Source organism: Triturus cristatus, chromosome 2_1 (genome assembly GCF_964204655.1).
Source record: "Triturus cristatus chromosome 2_1, aTriCri1.1, whole genome shotgun sequence".
In the NCBI taxonomy this organism is placed as follows: Eukaryota; Metazoa; Chordata; class Amphibia; order Caudata; family Salamandridae; genus Triturus; species Triturus cristatus.
The window spans coordinates 604,730,499-604,745,927 of record NC_140581.1 but is presented as its reverse complement, the minus strand read 5'-3'; the positions used below and the strand labels follow the sequence as shown (position 1 = coordinate 604,745,927).

The window sequence follows — 15,429 nt, the reverse complement described above, 5'->3', positions numbered from 1 at the left end:
GCTTCGGCTCCATCCTCAGATTGTTTTTTTCCGCCATTGGGCTCGGATGTGATACTTCGTGCTCCGGCTTCGAACTTCTACGGTTCCAGCCTCGACGGAAAATCCTCGTTCTTCGAGTTTCTTCATCTATCTTCATCTCTCGAAGCGGCACTTTTCTCCATTCCGCACATCGGCACCGGCCTTCGGGCCCTCCTCGACTCCGGTCCCGGCCGATGGAAAGGACTCCGTTCAAAAAGTGCCCAAAATGTGGGTCTAAATTTCCCCACACCGACCTCCATCAGGTGTGTTACCTTTGCCTCTCTCCAGAACACGAGGCTAGAGACTGCCCCGCCTGTAAGTCTTTTCGATCAAAAAAGACCATCCGGGATCGAAGAGCTCGAAGCACCATGGCGCACTCATCGACCGCGGCTCCACCGGATATCTTCGGAGACGACACCGGAGCTTCGGGGCAACAACACACCGAGCAGGAGGAAGACGTCGTCAGCGCTTCCGAGGCCGACGACTCCGACGTGGAGGATATCACACCGGCGTAGAGGGTCGTGAGTACTCTACCCCCTCCCACCCCCGCGCCCAAAACCAAAGAGACTCAGGTTACACCCTCGCCTGCAGGCCTGGGTAAAACCAAGCACACAGCTTCTATCACCCCACCTTCGGGCCCGGTGTCGAAGCCTCACAAGTCTCACGGCAGCTCGGGCTCGAGCCAGCTGACGCCTGGTGCCGATAAACACCGTCGGCACCGAAGAAAGTGACGCCCAGCTCGACTCCGAAGCCACCGGTGCCGAAGCCTGGACTCTCGGTGCCGACAAAACACAAACACAAATCCCTTGGCACCGACGCTCCGGTGCCGAAAACTGCCTCGACGCCCAAAAAACCGGAGGTTCCAAAAAGGCATGGCGCAGAGAGACCACCAAAATCCTCGGCTCCGAAAACATCGGCGCCAGCGGACGATTCGGCGCCACTGGACCTTTTTACACCAGATCCTTATCAAAAGACCTTATCTAAGGATCCAAAGACTGGGCTATTGACTTTAGCTGTCAAGAAAAGACGTCTTGACACGCCAGCTCCTCCTCCACCGCCCAAGCGGAAGGACTCTGCTACTTCTCCTCTGAGTGCCCTCCCCACTACCTCCTCCTCCACCTCTTCCACCTCCTCCCCCTCCCAGGTCTCCGCCACCCTCGCCTCATCATTCCCCGACCCCGTCCCCAGATCCAGATTACGGGGATCCAGATTATGACCCGGCGGACGCCCCAATGGACCCCACTCCACCGGGGACCCCAGACCCATGGGAAGATTACCAAAACCCTGACATACCGGATGTGCCTCAGGACGACCTCTACCCATCCAGGCCATCTCCCCCAGAGGACTCACTAGCGTTTCACCACTTGGTGCAGAGAGCAGCACACTACCATGGGGTGGAAATGCATAGTGAACCAGTGGAAGACGACTTCTTACTGGATACATTTGATATTCAGGATAAGTCCACAGCTATCTTGCCCATGCTTAAGGGTGTCACCAAGCATGCTGCAGAGGTGTTCAAAGACCCTGTCAGGGCCAGGGTCTTAAACCCTAGAATAGAAAAAAAGTACAAGGCGGCACCCACAGACCCTACATACATTAAGGGCCCTGCTCCCTTAGATTCCCTAGTTGCGTCCACAGCTAGAAAGCGGTCTAACTCCCAGTCCTCAGGCGAGGCCCCACCGCCAGATAAGGAATCCAAACTTCTAGACGCGTCTGGCAAACACACCGCCTCGCAAGCCGCGAACATCTGGCGCATTGCGAATACACAAGCGCTGCTTGCGCGTTATGACAGAGCACACTACGATGAGCTTGAGGCTCTTATGCAGCACCTCCCGGAAAAACACAAACGTAAAGCTCATGACCTGATACAGGAGGGAAAGCTAATTACTAACACCTCCATTAAATGTGCCCTCGATGCAGCCGACACTGCTTCTAGAGCCATAAATACTAGTGTCCTGCTTCGTCGTCATGCCTGGCTCAGGATCTCGGGGTTCAAGCCAGAAGTCCAGGCATCCATACTAAATCACCCCTTTGACCAACAAAATCTCTTCGGGCCAAAGGTAGACGAAGCATTAGAAAAAAGGACACAGACACAGCAAAGTCTATGGGGGCATTACAATCACAGACCCCTAAACGCTCCTTTCGGCGCTCATCCTTTCGTAGCACAGGCAGAGGCTACTCCACCGATAACGCCTCTACCTCCTACAAGTCCCCTCCTCAAAATACCTTCTCAAAGGGCTACCAAAGGGGTGGTTACAGAGGCAACATCAATAAGGACAGGGGCAAAACTAACACCACCCGTTCTGCCACCCCGCCCGCACAATGACTTCACTCCGCTCCCCCCAGACCATCCCACTCCGGTCGGGGGCAGACTACAAAACTTTATCCACGCATGGGAATCCATAACATCGGACAAATGGGTGACCCAAATTATTCGGTCCGGGTACTGTCTCGAGCTAACATCTACCCCACCCAATATCCCACCAAGGCACCGTCCAATGTCTCAAGAACATTCCACACTGCTCAAACAGGAGGTGCTCTCCCTCCTCCAAAAACACGCTATAGAGCAGGTCCCCGTCAATCAGCAAAATCTAGGGGTCTACTCTGTATTTCCTGATACCAAAGAAAGACGGGACCCTGAGGCCCATTCTGGACCTCCGGCCTCTAAATGCATACATACATTCAGACCATTTTCACATGGTCACCCTACAACAAGTCCTCCCGCTCCTCTCTCAAGGAGACTTTCTCACTACCTTGGATCTGAAAGATGCATACTTTCACATTCCAATACACCCGTCTCACAGGAAGTACCTCAGGTTTGTGGTGGACGGTCAACATTACCAGTTCACAGTTCTCCCCTTCGGGGTCACCACCGCACCACGGGTGTTTACCAAATGCCTCGCAGTTGTAGCAGCACACCTCAGACGTCAACATATTCACGTCTTCCCTTACTTAGACGACTGGCTCATAAAAGCCACGTCCTACCGATGTGTGCAACATACCAACAGCACCATCCAACTGCTCCACCAGCTAGGCTTCACGGTGAACTACCAAAAGTCCCACCTCCTACCATCTCACACAAAGCAATATCTCGGGGCCAAGGTATTGCCTATCCAAACTCAGCCAGAATCGCAAGCATACAAGCCTTGCGCCAAACGTTCCTTCCTCAACACTCTCTTCCAGCAAGAGTGTTTATGAAGCTCATAGGGATGATGGCATCTTGCATCTTCATAGGGCCCCATGCAAGACTCCACATGCGTCCACTTCAAGAGTGCCTAGCACAACAGTGGAACCAGGCCCAAGGACAGCTGACGGATCTGGTGTTGGTGGACGGCCGCACCCATCACTCTCTGCAGTGGTGGAACACCACAAACCTTTCCAAAGGGCGGCCGTTCCTGGACCCGGTTCCTCAGGTGATTCTAACAGCGGACGCATCGCTCTCCGGCTGGGGAGCGCACCTCTTACACCTCACAATGCAAGGTCTATGGACGCCACAGCAAAAGTCGCTCCACATCAACCATCTGGAGCTCTTGGCGATCTTTCTAGCCCTAAAATCCTTTCAAAAACAGATTTCGGCCAAAGCAGTCCTCATTCGCACAGACAATATGACTGCAATGTATTATATTAAAAAACAGGGGGGGACACACTCTCCCCAGCTCTCCCGCTTAGCCCAGAGCATATGGAGATAGGCAATTCCTCAAAACATCTTTCTCCTGGCACAGCACGTTCCAGGCGTACAAAACACCATGGCAGATCTGCTCAGCAAACAAACGCAACAACTACACGAATGGGAACTGCATCCACAAGTTCTTCGCCCATTCTTCTACAAGTGGGGGCATCCTCAGATAGACCTCTTCGCCGCCCACGAAAACAAAAAATGCCCAAGCTTCGCCGCCAGATACCCACACCCATTGTCCAAAGGCAATGCGATATGGATGAACTGGTCAGGCAAATTTGCATACGCCTTTCCACCTCTCCCGCTAATTCCATTAGTGGTAAGGAAGCTACAACAGCACTCCCTCACACTCATTCTGGTAGCTCCAACATGGGCCAGGCAGCCGTGGTACACCACACTACTACAGCTCTCGGTGGTACCACATCAAAAACTGCACCTGTCCCCATGCCTCCTAACTCAGAACCATGGAGAAATCAGGCACCCGGACCCAGCTCAGCTCAACCTTGCGATCTGGCTCCTGAAATCTTAGAATTTGGGTACCTTCACCTTCCCCCTGATTGCATGAACATTATCAAGGAAGCCAGACGTCCTACCACTAGAGCATGCTATGCCGCAAAGTGGAAGAGATTTGTTGTTTACTGCCGTAACAATACAATCAACCCTTTAGATGCATCCATACAGCACATCATATGCTATCTACTCCATCTCCACAGGTGTAACCTGGCATATTCATCCATACGCCTACACCTAGCAGCGATTGCTGCTTACCTACAAAACAGACAGCATTTATCACTGTTCAGAGTGCCCGCTATTAAAGCCTTTATGGAAGGCCTTAAACGAGCAATTCCTCCCAGGGCACCACCTTCCCCTGTATGGAATCTAAATGTAGTTCTTACAAGGCTAATGGGTCCGCCCTTCGAACCAATGCATAAATGTGAGCTACAGTTCCTCACCCGGAAAACAGCTTTCCTTGTAGCTATCACTTCCCTTAGAAGGGTTGGTGAAATACAAGCGTTCACTATACAGGAACCCTTCTTACAAATACATCACAACAAAGTGATACTTCGTACAAATCCAAAGTTTCTGCCCAAGGTCATTTCCCCCTTCCATCTCAATCAATCGGTGGAATTACCTGTTTTTTTCTCGCAACCTCAATCTGTTGCGGAAAGGGCTTTACATACACTGGATGTTAAGAGGGCTTTACTGTACTACATACAGAGAACACAACCTTTCAGGAAAACTAAACAATTGTTTGTTTCCTTCTCTCCACCACATAAAGGCAACCCCATCTCTAAATCAGGGATAGCTAGGTGGATTGTAAAGTGCATACAAATTTGCTATCAAAAGGCAAAAAGAACATTATCTGTTCCACCTAAAGCCCACTCTACTAGAAAGTTAGGGGCTTATATGGCTTTTCTAGGGAACATACCCTTAGATGATATCTGCAAAGCAGCCACATGGTCAACACCGCACACCTTCACAAAACATTACTGTGTAGACGTGCATTCCAAGCAACAAGCTAGTGTGGGCCATGCTGTACTAAAGACACTTTTTCAAACCGCTGCAACGGATACCGGTGGTCGCCGCTAAGGTTGGTTACTGCTATATAATCTATGTTAAGTGTACAATCTGCAGCTCATATGCCTCGGACGGAATATGCTACTTACCAGTATGCATCTGTTCTTGGCATGTAGAGCTGCAGAGTTGTACACGCCCACCCGCCTCCCCGGCTACCTGTATCCGTTCCAGTCCATCTTATTTAGATACAACACACATGGGTTTCTCACTGTTATTACTACGCTCCATCGTTTCCCTGTTGGCGAAAAACAATCCGAGGATGGAGCCGAAGCCCATGCGCAGTACGGACCGAAGGAGGAGTCACCGAACTCGTGACTTCCAAAGAACAAAAACAAACTGCAAACATCCGGGCCCAACACCAGATGGCGATCTATGCTAAGTGTACAACTCTGCAGCTCTACATGCCAAGAACAGATGCATACTGGTAAGTAGCATATTCCTTCTGTTGTGATTCAGTAAGAAGATATACGGAATATCATAAAGAAAATGTTGCATTCTGCATCTTTTCCCGAAGTCCAAGGGGCTGCAGGTCACCCCTTGTTTCAAGCTGGAGAGGTACTCTATTTCAGGCATAGAAAGAGCTCTGAACTAGTTGATTCTTAAACGGAATTCATCATGGCTCCACCCTGCATTCGGTTTGTCTATTGTGCATGTGTTACTTTTGGTTTGATACAGTTGATGATGACAGTGAAACCACTCAGCCAGATTCTATATCCTCTATTTGTGTCTGGCCTCAATGACTGTTAATAATAAACAACCTGATGATCCTCTATACATTTACAGTGCATCATCAAATGTGATATGTTTCTTTACATAAATATACTGTGAATTGTTTAAAGACTTCAAAATCTTGGGATCGTTACTCATGTAATGGTGTCTGTCTGTCACTCAACTGACAGCTAAACTACAGGCTAACACAAATGTCATTCCACCTAGCTACTTTGAGTGGAAAAAATGCCTACACGCTGGATAAGGGGTGAGGTGTGACATTTATACAAGGTTCTTTTTCAGACTATTGGTTTAAATCAGGTCGCTTATGTTGGCTGCTGTAAGGGAATGTAATTAGGACCCATGTTTTTGACGGCATTGGGCAAGTGACTGAGTTTAATAAAAATTAGTTTCAACCAAAATAAACACTTTCTTTTTCAAGAAAAACTGTGTTCCTACCTTAATAAACATGCCTTTTGAAAGAGCGGCTCTCTTCATAGACTATGCCCATACCTATATTCCTTGGATTTAATTATTGTGTGGGGTACCGTGATGTGACTTTGTGTGCCATTTCAGGAATAAAGTAAGTCGTTGAATAAAACTATATTTATGACTATTGGCAATGATTGCATTTCAAAGATGAGCATTTCAATGCATCTTCTGCTCTGTTAGACACCATTATCTCTTGGTGAAGAGATCGATTTGTAATTGCTAGATAGATTGTCAAGTGCCTAACAGCTTGCTCATGAAATATTTATAAAGCGCAACTACTGCTTAGGGAAGGATCCCAGAGCGACATAGAGGCTGATAAAGGTCTAAAAGGACAGCATCTGTTTCTTTAAAGCTTTTATGTGGAAGTCATAGACTTAAACGTGATCCTAAAACAAAGTGAGAACAAGATTCCGCACAACAACATTTGATGACCAACTAACTTTAGATAAGCTGTTTAGTAAAATCCGACCTGAAGTTAATTAGGGGTCCATTGACTGCATTTTGAACTGCCAAAGGGTTTATAGGGGGAAGTAATGCACCAGGCAGTTTTGGATACATGCTGGAGTTAGAATCACTCTGGTACGAAACTTGACCAGCCCTCAGCATCTTGGGTGTAGTTGGGATTGAACAGGTATCCCAAAACATGTAGAGTAAGTTAGTTGCATAGTATTTTCATAGGTTTTTCGCCAGGAAGATTTAGGGTCTCGGCCTTTCATCCATTGAGATTCCTATGATCCTTCCTACCTCTATTCCCAGAAGGCCAGACGTAAGGTAAGCATATGGGCTGGACTGAAGTCTGGTACATGTCACACCTGGTAATATAGCCATTTAAAGGTGAGTGCTTCTTGGATTTGTTTGTCTAACATGCAAGTATGAGGTTGATACAGTTATTGATTCAAGCAACACTACCAGTCGTTGCTTTATTGGCAACATATAATTGGTTCTGTTGCGTGCCATGCAAATAATGTAAATAATTTATGGTTCTGGAATGTTGAGACCCATTCCTTAAAAATTACTTATCAGTTTCTAAGGCTTAGCTCTGGCGTCTCTCTGCAGATCACCATAAAACCTTTGGTGGCAGCCATCGAGGCTGTGTTGGGGGGTCTAAAAAGCAGGGTTGCACGTGCTTCAGCCTGCTGCTTATGCATATAAATGAGTTTAAAGTTCTGCATGCTTTCCTTTTCACTTTGCTTAAGGAATGCCAACATTTGGTTATCCATGGACAAAAGGCTTAGCCAAACGTTTCTCTGTTCCCACAGCTTTACTTTATTTCCCACATTGATCCCTGCACATTCCATTTAGTGGAATAGTGAATGTTCACATTTATTTTATGGAACTTGAAGGTGCAGTGTTGCATCGGTTTGTATCTAACACCATAAGCTTTTCAAAACATTTCCACTTTATTTAGCCTATGCGTAGTTATTGTGTTGCATTCCAGTGTAATTTTACTAAGACATTTTAAAGTAAAGAAATACAGAGCAGTGTGTCTGATGCATGGTCCGTGCCTCAAGATATGTCCAGTAATCTGCCCATCGGCACAGGTGAGGCACTCGTCTCTCGTTAAGGTAAGCAAAGTTTGATGCATAAAATTTCACCTCATTTACAGTGTTGGATTGGCTTTTCGGGCAGGCCAGCACTGCCAAAATGGTCAGCTTGAATGGGCCAGTGTGTATGCTGTTTATTTATTAATTATTTGGGTACCATCGCTGCTAATGGGGCCAAAAAAAAGGCACACACACCACCCCTGCCAAGCTGGCCGATCTGGCAGTTTCAGACTGCCCGTAAAGCCAGTCCAACACTGCTCATTTGGTTTGTTAGTGTTGACCACAGAAAGACATTACACAGCTTCAAGCGCACAATCTGGGGAGATAAATCTGTGGGTTGATAGGAATGCTGTAGATGTCTCTGTAACCTACAAACCATATACAAAATCCTGGTATGGTGACTAATCCTGTTAGCCTTTCTTCTGATGTAGTCTAAATGAGTATCATAGTGTTGTAGACTGAATACTGGTTTAAAGCTGTTAAAGCATCACATGCTGGACTCAGTCATTTCTTAAAAGTAACACTATTAGGCTTGTTCATTCAAGACTATTTATTTATTGAGCTCGGTCTTTGATCTTCAGGCTGTTAAATAAAATGTTACGCTTGCCTGCCTACAACTGTAGACGTCTAGTACTTATGTTGGTGCAAAACCCTGAGGGGTTTATCCATGGTGTAGTCCGGATTCTGGATTAGCACTCTGCTGACAGTTTAGCAATTAGAGTACATCTTCTCTCTATATAATTGTGAAAAAAGAGAGCCGGATATCCCTCTGAGTAGCTTTCCTAGCTTGAGCAGTTAGGCCCATGCTGATTTTCATGTTGCTGACCACAAACACTGTGGGCATGTTCTAGCGTCATTGACCCATTGTGTGCTAATAAGATGGCATCTTCTGCTGTACCCAGAAAGCAGACTGTAAGCCTGTGATAAACACTCAAGAAGAGGATTCAAGATGGTGGAGGCAATATTACAAGACCCTAGGAGAGCAGTTGATTGCATTGTAGCATCAAAAGCTATTTCTAAGTAAGGAAAGAAAGTTACGTTTACCAAAATATTGGGTGATATGCTTGCACATTGAATTCGAGAACCTTATGCATACCAGGAAGGAGGTCAATAGACTTGGGAGAGCTGAAACACTTATTCCATGTTTTACGGTCCAAGAAATTGCGCAAATATGTGTAAATACAACCATTACAGATTAATATTTAAACCATATTCCAGATGTTTTTCAGTAGCTTCCAGTGTTGAATTCAGTACATACATTACTAATCTATGACTGAGAATATCTGCAACCATTCTCTGCAACAGCAGCACTACTAGTTTCGTTCAGAGAAAGCCAGCCTGATAAAAATCACTTCTTTTTTAAAGGGGGAAGCGTGTTCGTAGAGAAAGTTACTCAGACAGTCACGTTTAAATAGGTTATCTAGGGTTTTTCCATCGTGAAGATAGAGTACAAAGATGCAGTAATTTCAATCACTTTTGGATTTTTCTTGTTGGGTACCATTCAATTACATCTTCTTGTAGCATGGAACAGCTTGTCCACATTCCATCTCTAGCCCCCAGACGAGCAGTCTTTTTAATACATTTAGAACAAACTAAAAAGGCTGCTTGTCATTGAGCTGGAGATGGAATATGGATGAACAGAAAATTCCAGCAGTTGGTTGCCATTTAAAATTACACCAACTGGTAACATGGAGCATCTTATCCATGTTCCATCTCCAGCTCCATGACAACTATAGACTGTAGCAACTTCAAACCACTTCCACCACAATTGTTGATACAATTAAAATGGTTTGAATCCATCTTATTCAGAGAGAGCCCCTCTTCATTCCTTTTAAAAGCAATACATCTGTTCTGTGATGAATAGTGCACTGACTTGGCTAACAAAACTGCCATGTACCTTCCTCAAGGAGCAGCTGAACTCTGAAGAGGGCAGGGTATTGCAGTGTTCCAGGGATCTGTAAAAGAGGAATAGTAAAGTCAAACATATGCCTCAGTGTGTTGAAGAATTAAAGGCTTATAACCCTTTTATGTATTTGTTCGACATTAATGGAGCACCATCATATTAAATAGATGGTGAAAATTATAGACATGTCTTGTACCCATAAATGTTCTCACTGGGTTCCGTGCAATAGACCGTACTTAGGCAGTCATACTTGCCACCCAGGGTGACAAGAGAAAGACTAGGGACACTGGGGAGCAAGAGGGCCTGGTCCTATTCATCACTCTAACACATTAGTTACAGTCAATCACAAAATCTTCATTGGCTAGCAGCAGTTGCAGCTGTGCTCGTCAGTTTTATGCTGAAATAGTTCAGGTAATTTAAGAGTGAGCTCCCCTTTTTTGATCTACTGAGCGTCCAATTGCGTCCATCGTATCAAAGAGAATTAATCCAATCATAAGAATTTAAAACTCTTTCTTGTGCCGATGGCTCGGCACAGTCGCTGAAAATTATTGGCCATCAATGGAAATGTATTTCAACAAACCATGGTTGGGTAATTAATAATCCATTAAATTTTCTTAAATTGGATCGCGTTAAATCTTAGATCTTGATTGTTTGCAGTGACCTCTCACCCTGGATATATGACTTCTGGCCTGTCATCTTGACTGCTATCGCAGCCACAGTCCTTGCAGCCAAGTATCTAGGTGTGGTTTCACTATACAGGTCTAGAAAGAGTAGTTATCCAGCTTTCTTATGCAGCGCATCGTAAAAAGGATTCCCTTTCTTTAATGGGGGTAAGATAAGCAGGTGACAGTAAAATCAACAATCCTGTCCTCAACTATTAAAATGTTGTATGGCTTTCCCTGCCAGAAACATTCATTGGAAAGCTTCAAACACTGCAGGACTTAGCTGTGAGGTTAGCATGTAGGCCTTAGAAATGTGAACATGTGTCCTCTGCATGCCTATAGTTACACTGGTGTTCTGTAAAACGGAATATCCTCTTTAAGGTTTTCTGCTTCACTTATTGTGTGGTCCATCACAGTAGTCCACTCTCCTTGATGGTCTTGCTGATTCCCATTGTTCAAGTGTGAAATGCAATCCTGAAGATTTCTCTGGTTTGTAGAGCCACATGTGTGGGCAGCCTTCCTGTTCCTCCGACCCAAGCTTTGGAATAAACTGCCACACAGTTGGATCTTCTTGGGGATTACCCCTTTTATATAAGAGGGCTTTTAAAATCAACCTAATACTTTAGTGTCGGACTGTGTCTCGGTCTTCTTTTTCATCCTGCTTTGTTTGTTTTCTTACACTTGCCCCTATCAGAACTCATAGCACCATGATACTGAGTTTCAGTGAAAGCGTGGCCATAAAGTTCATAAATTACGTTTTTTCCTTCACCAGTATAAAATAGGTAGTTGTCAGTGAATGCGGCCCTCAGTATTTATATTTAAATAAAATAGCATCTCACTTAGGTATACCATGTGTTAAGGTTGAGACTGTTATGGATGCCTTAATGAGTTTTGACAATCTTTGGGCAACCATTAAGCCATCGCTACAAAGATTATACCTTCTTGTTCCCAACTGTATTCCCCACCCCCCCCCCCGTCTCACTGCCATCCATCAGCAGATGCCCTACGCTTTCATATGCTGAAATCTTCTAAGGTCGATGTTTCTGTTTTCCAGATAAGACTGCACCTACATCTTATTCACACTGCAAAATTAGTGACTACCTCATACCCCGTCATCACACCGCTATCAGCTACATACTTTGGTGTGTGTGGTATTCCAACCATACCACACACATGTAGTCCTTCATGCCAACTACAGCTACTGCTGCTAGATACCAGCTACTGAACATCTGCAAGATCCACCTTCATATCCGCTTCCATACTACCAAATCGCTAATCTCTGCCCTGACTTTCAGAAAACTGGACTAATGCAACAGTTTACTAGTTTGACTCGCCTGTATTAATTTTCTCCGTTAGATAATAGATAAGAAAATACAGTTTGCTACAAGGACTCTTTAACAACTCCCTGGATATATCGGTGCCTTACGTCCTCAGCACCAGGGTGTCGGCAAAAAACTGGGCTCTGTACAAACTACTTATGCCAGATTTCAAAACAATGAATAGACTCCTACCAACCTAGCTGAAAACATTGTGAAGTACGTACCCTCTTTGCAACAGCTGCAAACTCCACTCAACAAACTTCAGTGGTTTAGTCTTTTAAAATTTCTTGGGCCGCACAATAACTCTCTCCACTGTTCTCCATCACCTCTCTTCCCACCTTCAAACATGCTCTAAAAATATGCCTCATTATACTAGAAGGAGAGATGGACTAACTCTTCATAATCCTCTCATGCCCTCAGCAGTTTTAAATGTTTTTAAAAATGCGTCTTCTGAGATAGTTTGATGTGTGTAATCTATGCAGCTAATTTGTTATTCTTTAGATGTTTTTTTTTTTGCCCATGTACCACAACCATGGCAGTCTTTGTATTATTTCTTGTCAAAATACCCTCAATATTTTTCTCAGAATAAAGAAAGTCTGAAAATAAACGTTGATGCAGTGTGATTGGTTTCAATGGTTTCAGTATACAAGCCACATAGTTGCCTTCCACAACACCGATCTAAGAATGGAATAATTTCCTTTCTTTTGGAGTGTATGAGGGAAAGTGCTGCTTAGTAAAGGAACTCCATGCACTGGGATTTATTGGAATTCTACCTCTGTTGCCCAATTTTATCTTTATTATAGCCTTTTGCTGTTCTAGCACACAGCCTTGAGCAATGTCCAAGTTATTTCTCTTTGTGATTGCTCTTTGTATGAGAGAAGTGCTTAGTTCTGGTCATAGTGGGGTTTATAAACACATTTTCTCCCTATAAGTGCTTAACCCCTATGTGACATAAGATCTAATGACTAAATGTGTACTTAAGGCCCAAATTACTAGGCTATTGCTATGAATGGCAGAAAAGTGCTCTTGTAGGGTTCCCCCCACATTTGACCCTAATTTAAAAAAAATGAATAACAAGATTCACAGAAGATCTCATGAGTATTCTGGAATATTTACAATAGCCCTGGAGGTGAAGAATAGATTTTCCCACATATTTTACCTGTGTGGTTTTACATTAGCCTTTGTCAGATGTGAGGATTTACTGTTTCCCCAGAATCGGAAATGTTAAAACTAATAAAAATATGAGTTTGTGAATGTTCACCGCAGACGTGCCTAAAAATGCTCACAGTGCTGGCCCTATCCTTAAATTAGCAAATGCTGAAATTCTCCCGAACTTGGGCAACGTCCATATTCGCAACTACAGTTTGGACACGTGCAATTATACCAATACTGATTCTAAGAATCTGGTTAAGAGTTTTCATTTACAACATGTCTGTGCAACTATATGCAAATTCTATTTACAAAATATTCTTTAAATCAGCCCCTAAAAGAGTTCTATTACAGACTTGGAGCCCATCATAGCTGGCTCTAGTGGCCATTAAAGACCAGCTCCAGCGTTAAAGTCCCGAGCTGAAGGCAAGGCCTTCAACCCGTTGCGTGTGTGCGTCGGCCAACGGCCGTCGCAAGCACTACCTCGGTAGTGCTGCGCACGTCCGTTCACCGGCGCGGCCCCGCCCACTCAATAAAACTCGCCCACCGCGGCGGAATTTGCCTTTAATGGCGGGTAGAGCCCACTATTTAGGGCTCTAAGGCTATTGGAACATGCCGCCCCTAGGGGGCAGAATGTACTAATTTGTAAAACAAAGGCCTCACGGAGTCCCCTCAGGCTCCGTGAGGCCTTTCTTCACAGCTGTTGCTGTGAACAAACATTGGAATGTTGATGCACCGGGCTTCTACAAGCCACTATAAGCTCGGAGCACTCCATTGTCTTCAATGGAGCGCTCAACAATCCAATGTTCTATTATATAGCATGGTCTTATTTGTAACCAGTGTGAGATCAATAATATTTGTACATTATTGCTTTGCACAGTTCCCAGTTCTATTGTGACTTGCACTATGTTTAACAGGAAGAGTGAACTTGTTTGTATTGTAATTTAGCAGTGGATGACTTGCAACACATTTTGTAGATTTGTCTGTTTTGGGCCAAGCATAGGATGTTGGTTGTTTTAAGGTGGAGAGATATTAATCTAATTGAAGTGAGGCGATTTGGTTGGTGATCGAATTACACCTTTGTCTTGTTGCAGGCACTGTACGAAAGAGGATTTCCTGTTCCCAAACCATATGACTACAATAGACACGCAGTTGTTATGGAGCTTGTCAATGGCTATCCACTGTAAGTACTAAATATGCTCTCTCTTGCATCTAAGTTGTCAAACAATAAATGTTATCTTAAACAAGAGTACTGTGCAGAAGATGTTATGGGGCGTAGGATACTGCTGTGTTATATAAATGCATATTTATGTTACATGCGCTCTCGTGCTCAATACCTAAGTGTTTACTTTTAAAGTATATGCCTTGCTTTCTTAGTGGCCCACTATAGTTCTGATTTAGTTTATGGATCGTTCGTGGAGAGAGCACTGGAGTAGAGGTCAGATCAGATGTGTACCTTGGGAGCTCCTGTTTTTGGTGTTTTCAACTTGGAATAAACATATTTAAAAGTTATTTCATCTTCCATCTGCCTTTACAAATTGGCGATGAGCTGTGTTGAAACAAAGTGGAACCCACTGCATTTGGATCTTATTGCGGATTTGTTAATTCGTTTTCAACGATTTGGATCTTTTTATGTGTAGACTGCCTTTCCTGGTACTATTTTGGGACATCTCTACCTGTGATTCTTGTTACTGCCAGGAGTTCGCCGAGGGAAACTACTACAGTGAATCTTGCCTAAGGGCCGCAACTAAGGTTTTCCGGAGTGTGTTGTGAATTGCGTGCTCATTCGTAGGGAAGGGATTCTACGACGTCCCCTGCCGACAGGATGCTTCATCATTGACGTCTCATCATCTAATCATCATCAGAGAGTCCTTACATGGGGTCATTATGGGCTGCACGGCGATCACTACAGCCTTTGTACAAGTGCTATTGCTTTTGAAATGTAATTTTAGCAACATTTCTTTGCTTTTCTGATTAATTTCACTGAACGTTACAAGGTGGGCCTTTAATCTAATTTCCTGTTACTCAAGGAATCATTTAAAGGTAGTTATTTATTTATTTATTTTTTGTGGGGGCGCGGGATTAGTAGTTTTTCAAGAAAAATTCTTTGATTTTACTGTACAGTTCTATTATGTGGTTTTTAGTGCTCTTGGAATTAGGATTTTCATCTACAGCCCCACAAATCGGTTGGAATATAGTAAGCTAGTCCCTTTTGGGTGAAGAAGGGTTCACTGTATTCTTAGCGTAGTTACTTGTAGACTTTACACAGAATTCCACCTTGCAACCACCTCAAGCCTTTTGGCCTGCAAGGGGGAGACCATGTATGAAATGGATTGAATGGAAGTCCTACTTGTAAATTTAATCTATACTATTGACGGAG

General features: G+C 44.4%; 1 protein-coding gene across 2 annotated transcripts in view; it reads left to right on the top strand.

Annotated features, from left to right (window-relative positions):
* RIOK2 (RIO kinase 2) overlaps positions 1-15,429 on the top strand; it is a 143,051-nt gene that overhangs the window by 45,232 nt on the left and 82,390 nt on the right. For both annotated transcript variants that reach the window (XM_085632541.1, XM_085632540.1), the window contains one exon: positions 14,144-14,232. In XM_085632541.1, the coding sequence (XP_085488667.1) occupies positions 14,144-14,232 (89 nt within the window). The remainder of the gene's footprint in view (positions 1-14,143; positions 14,233-15,429) is intronic.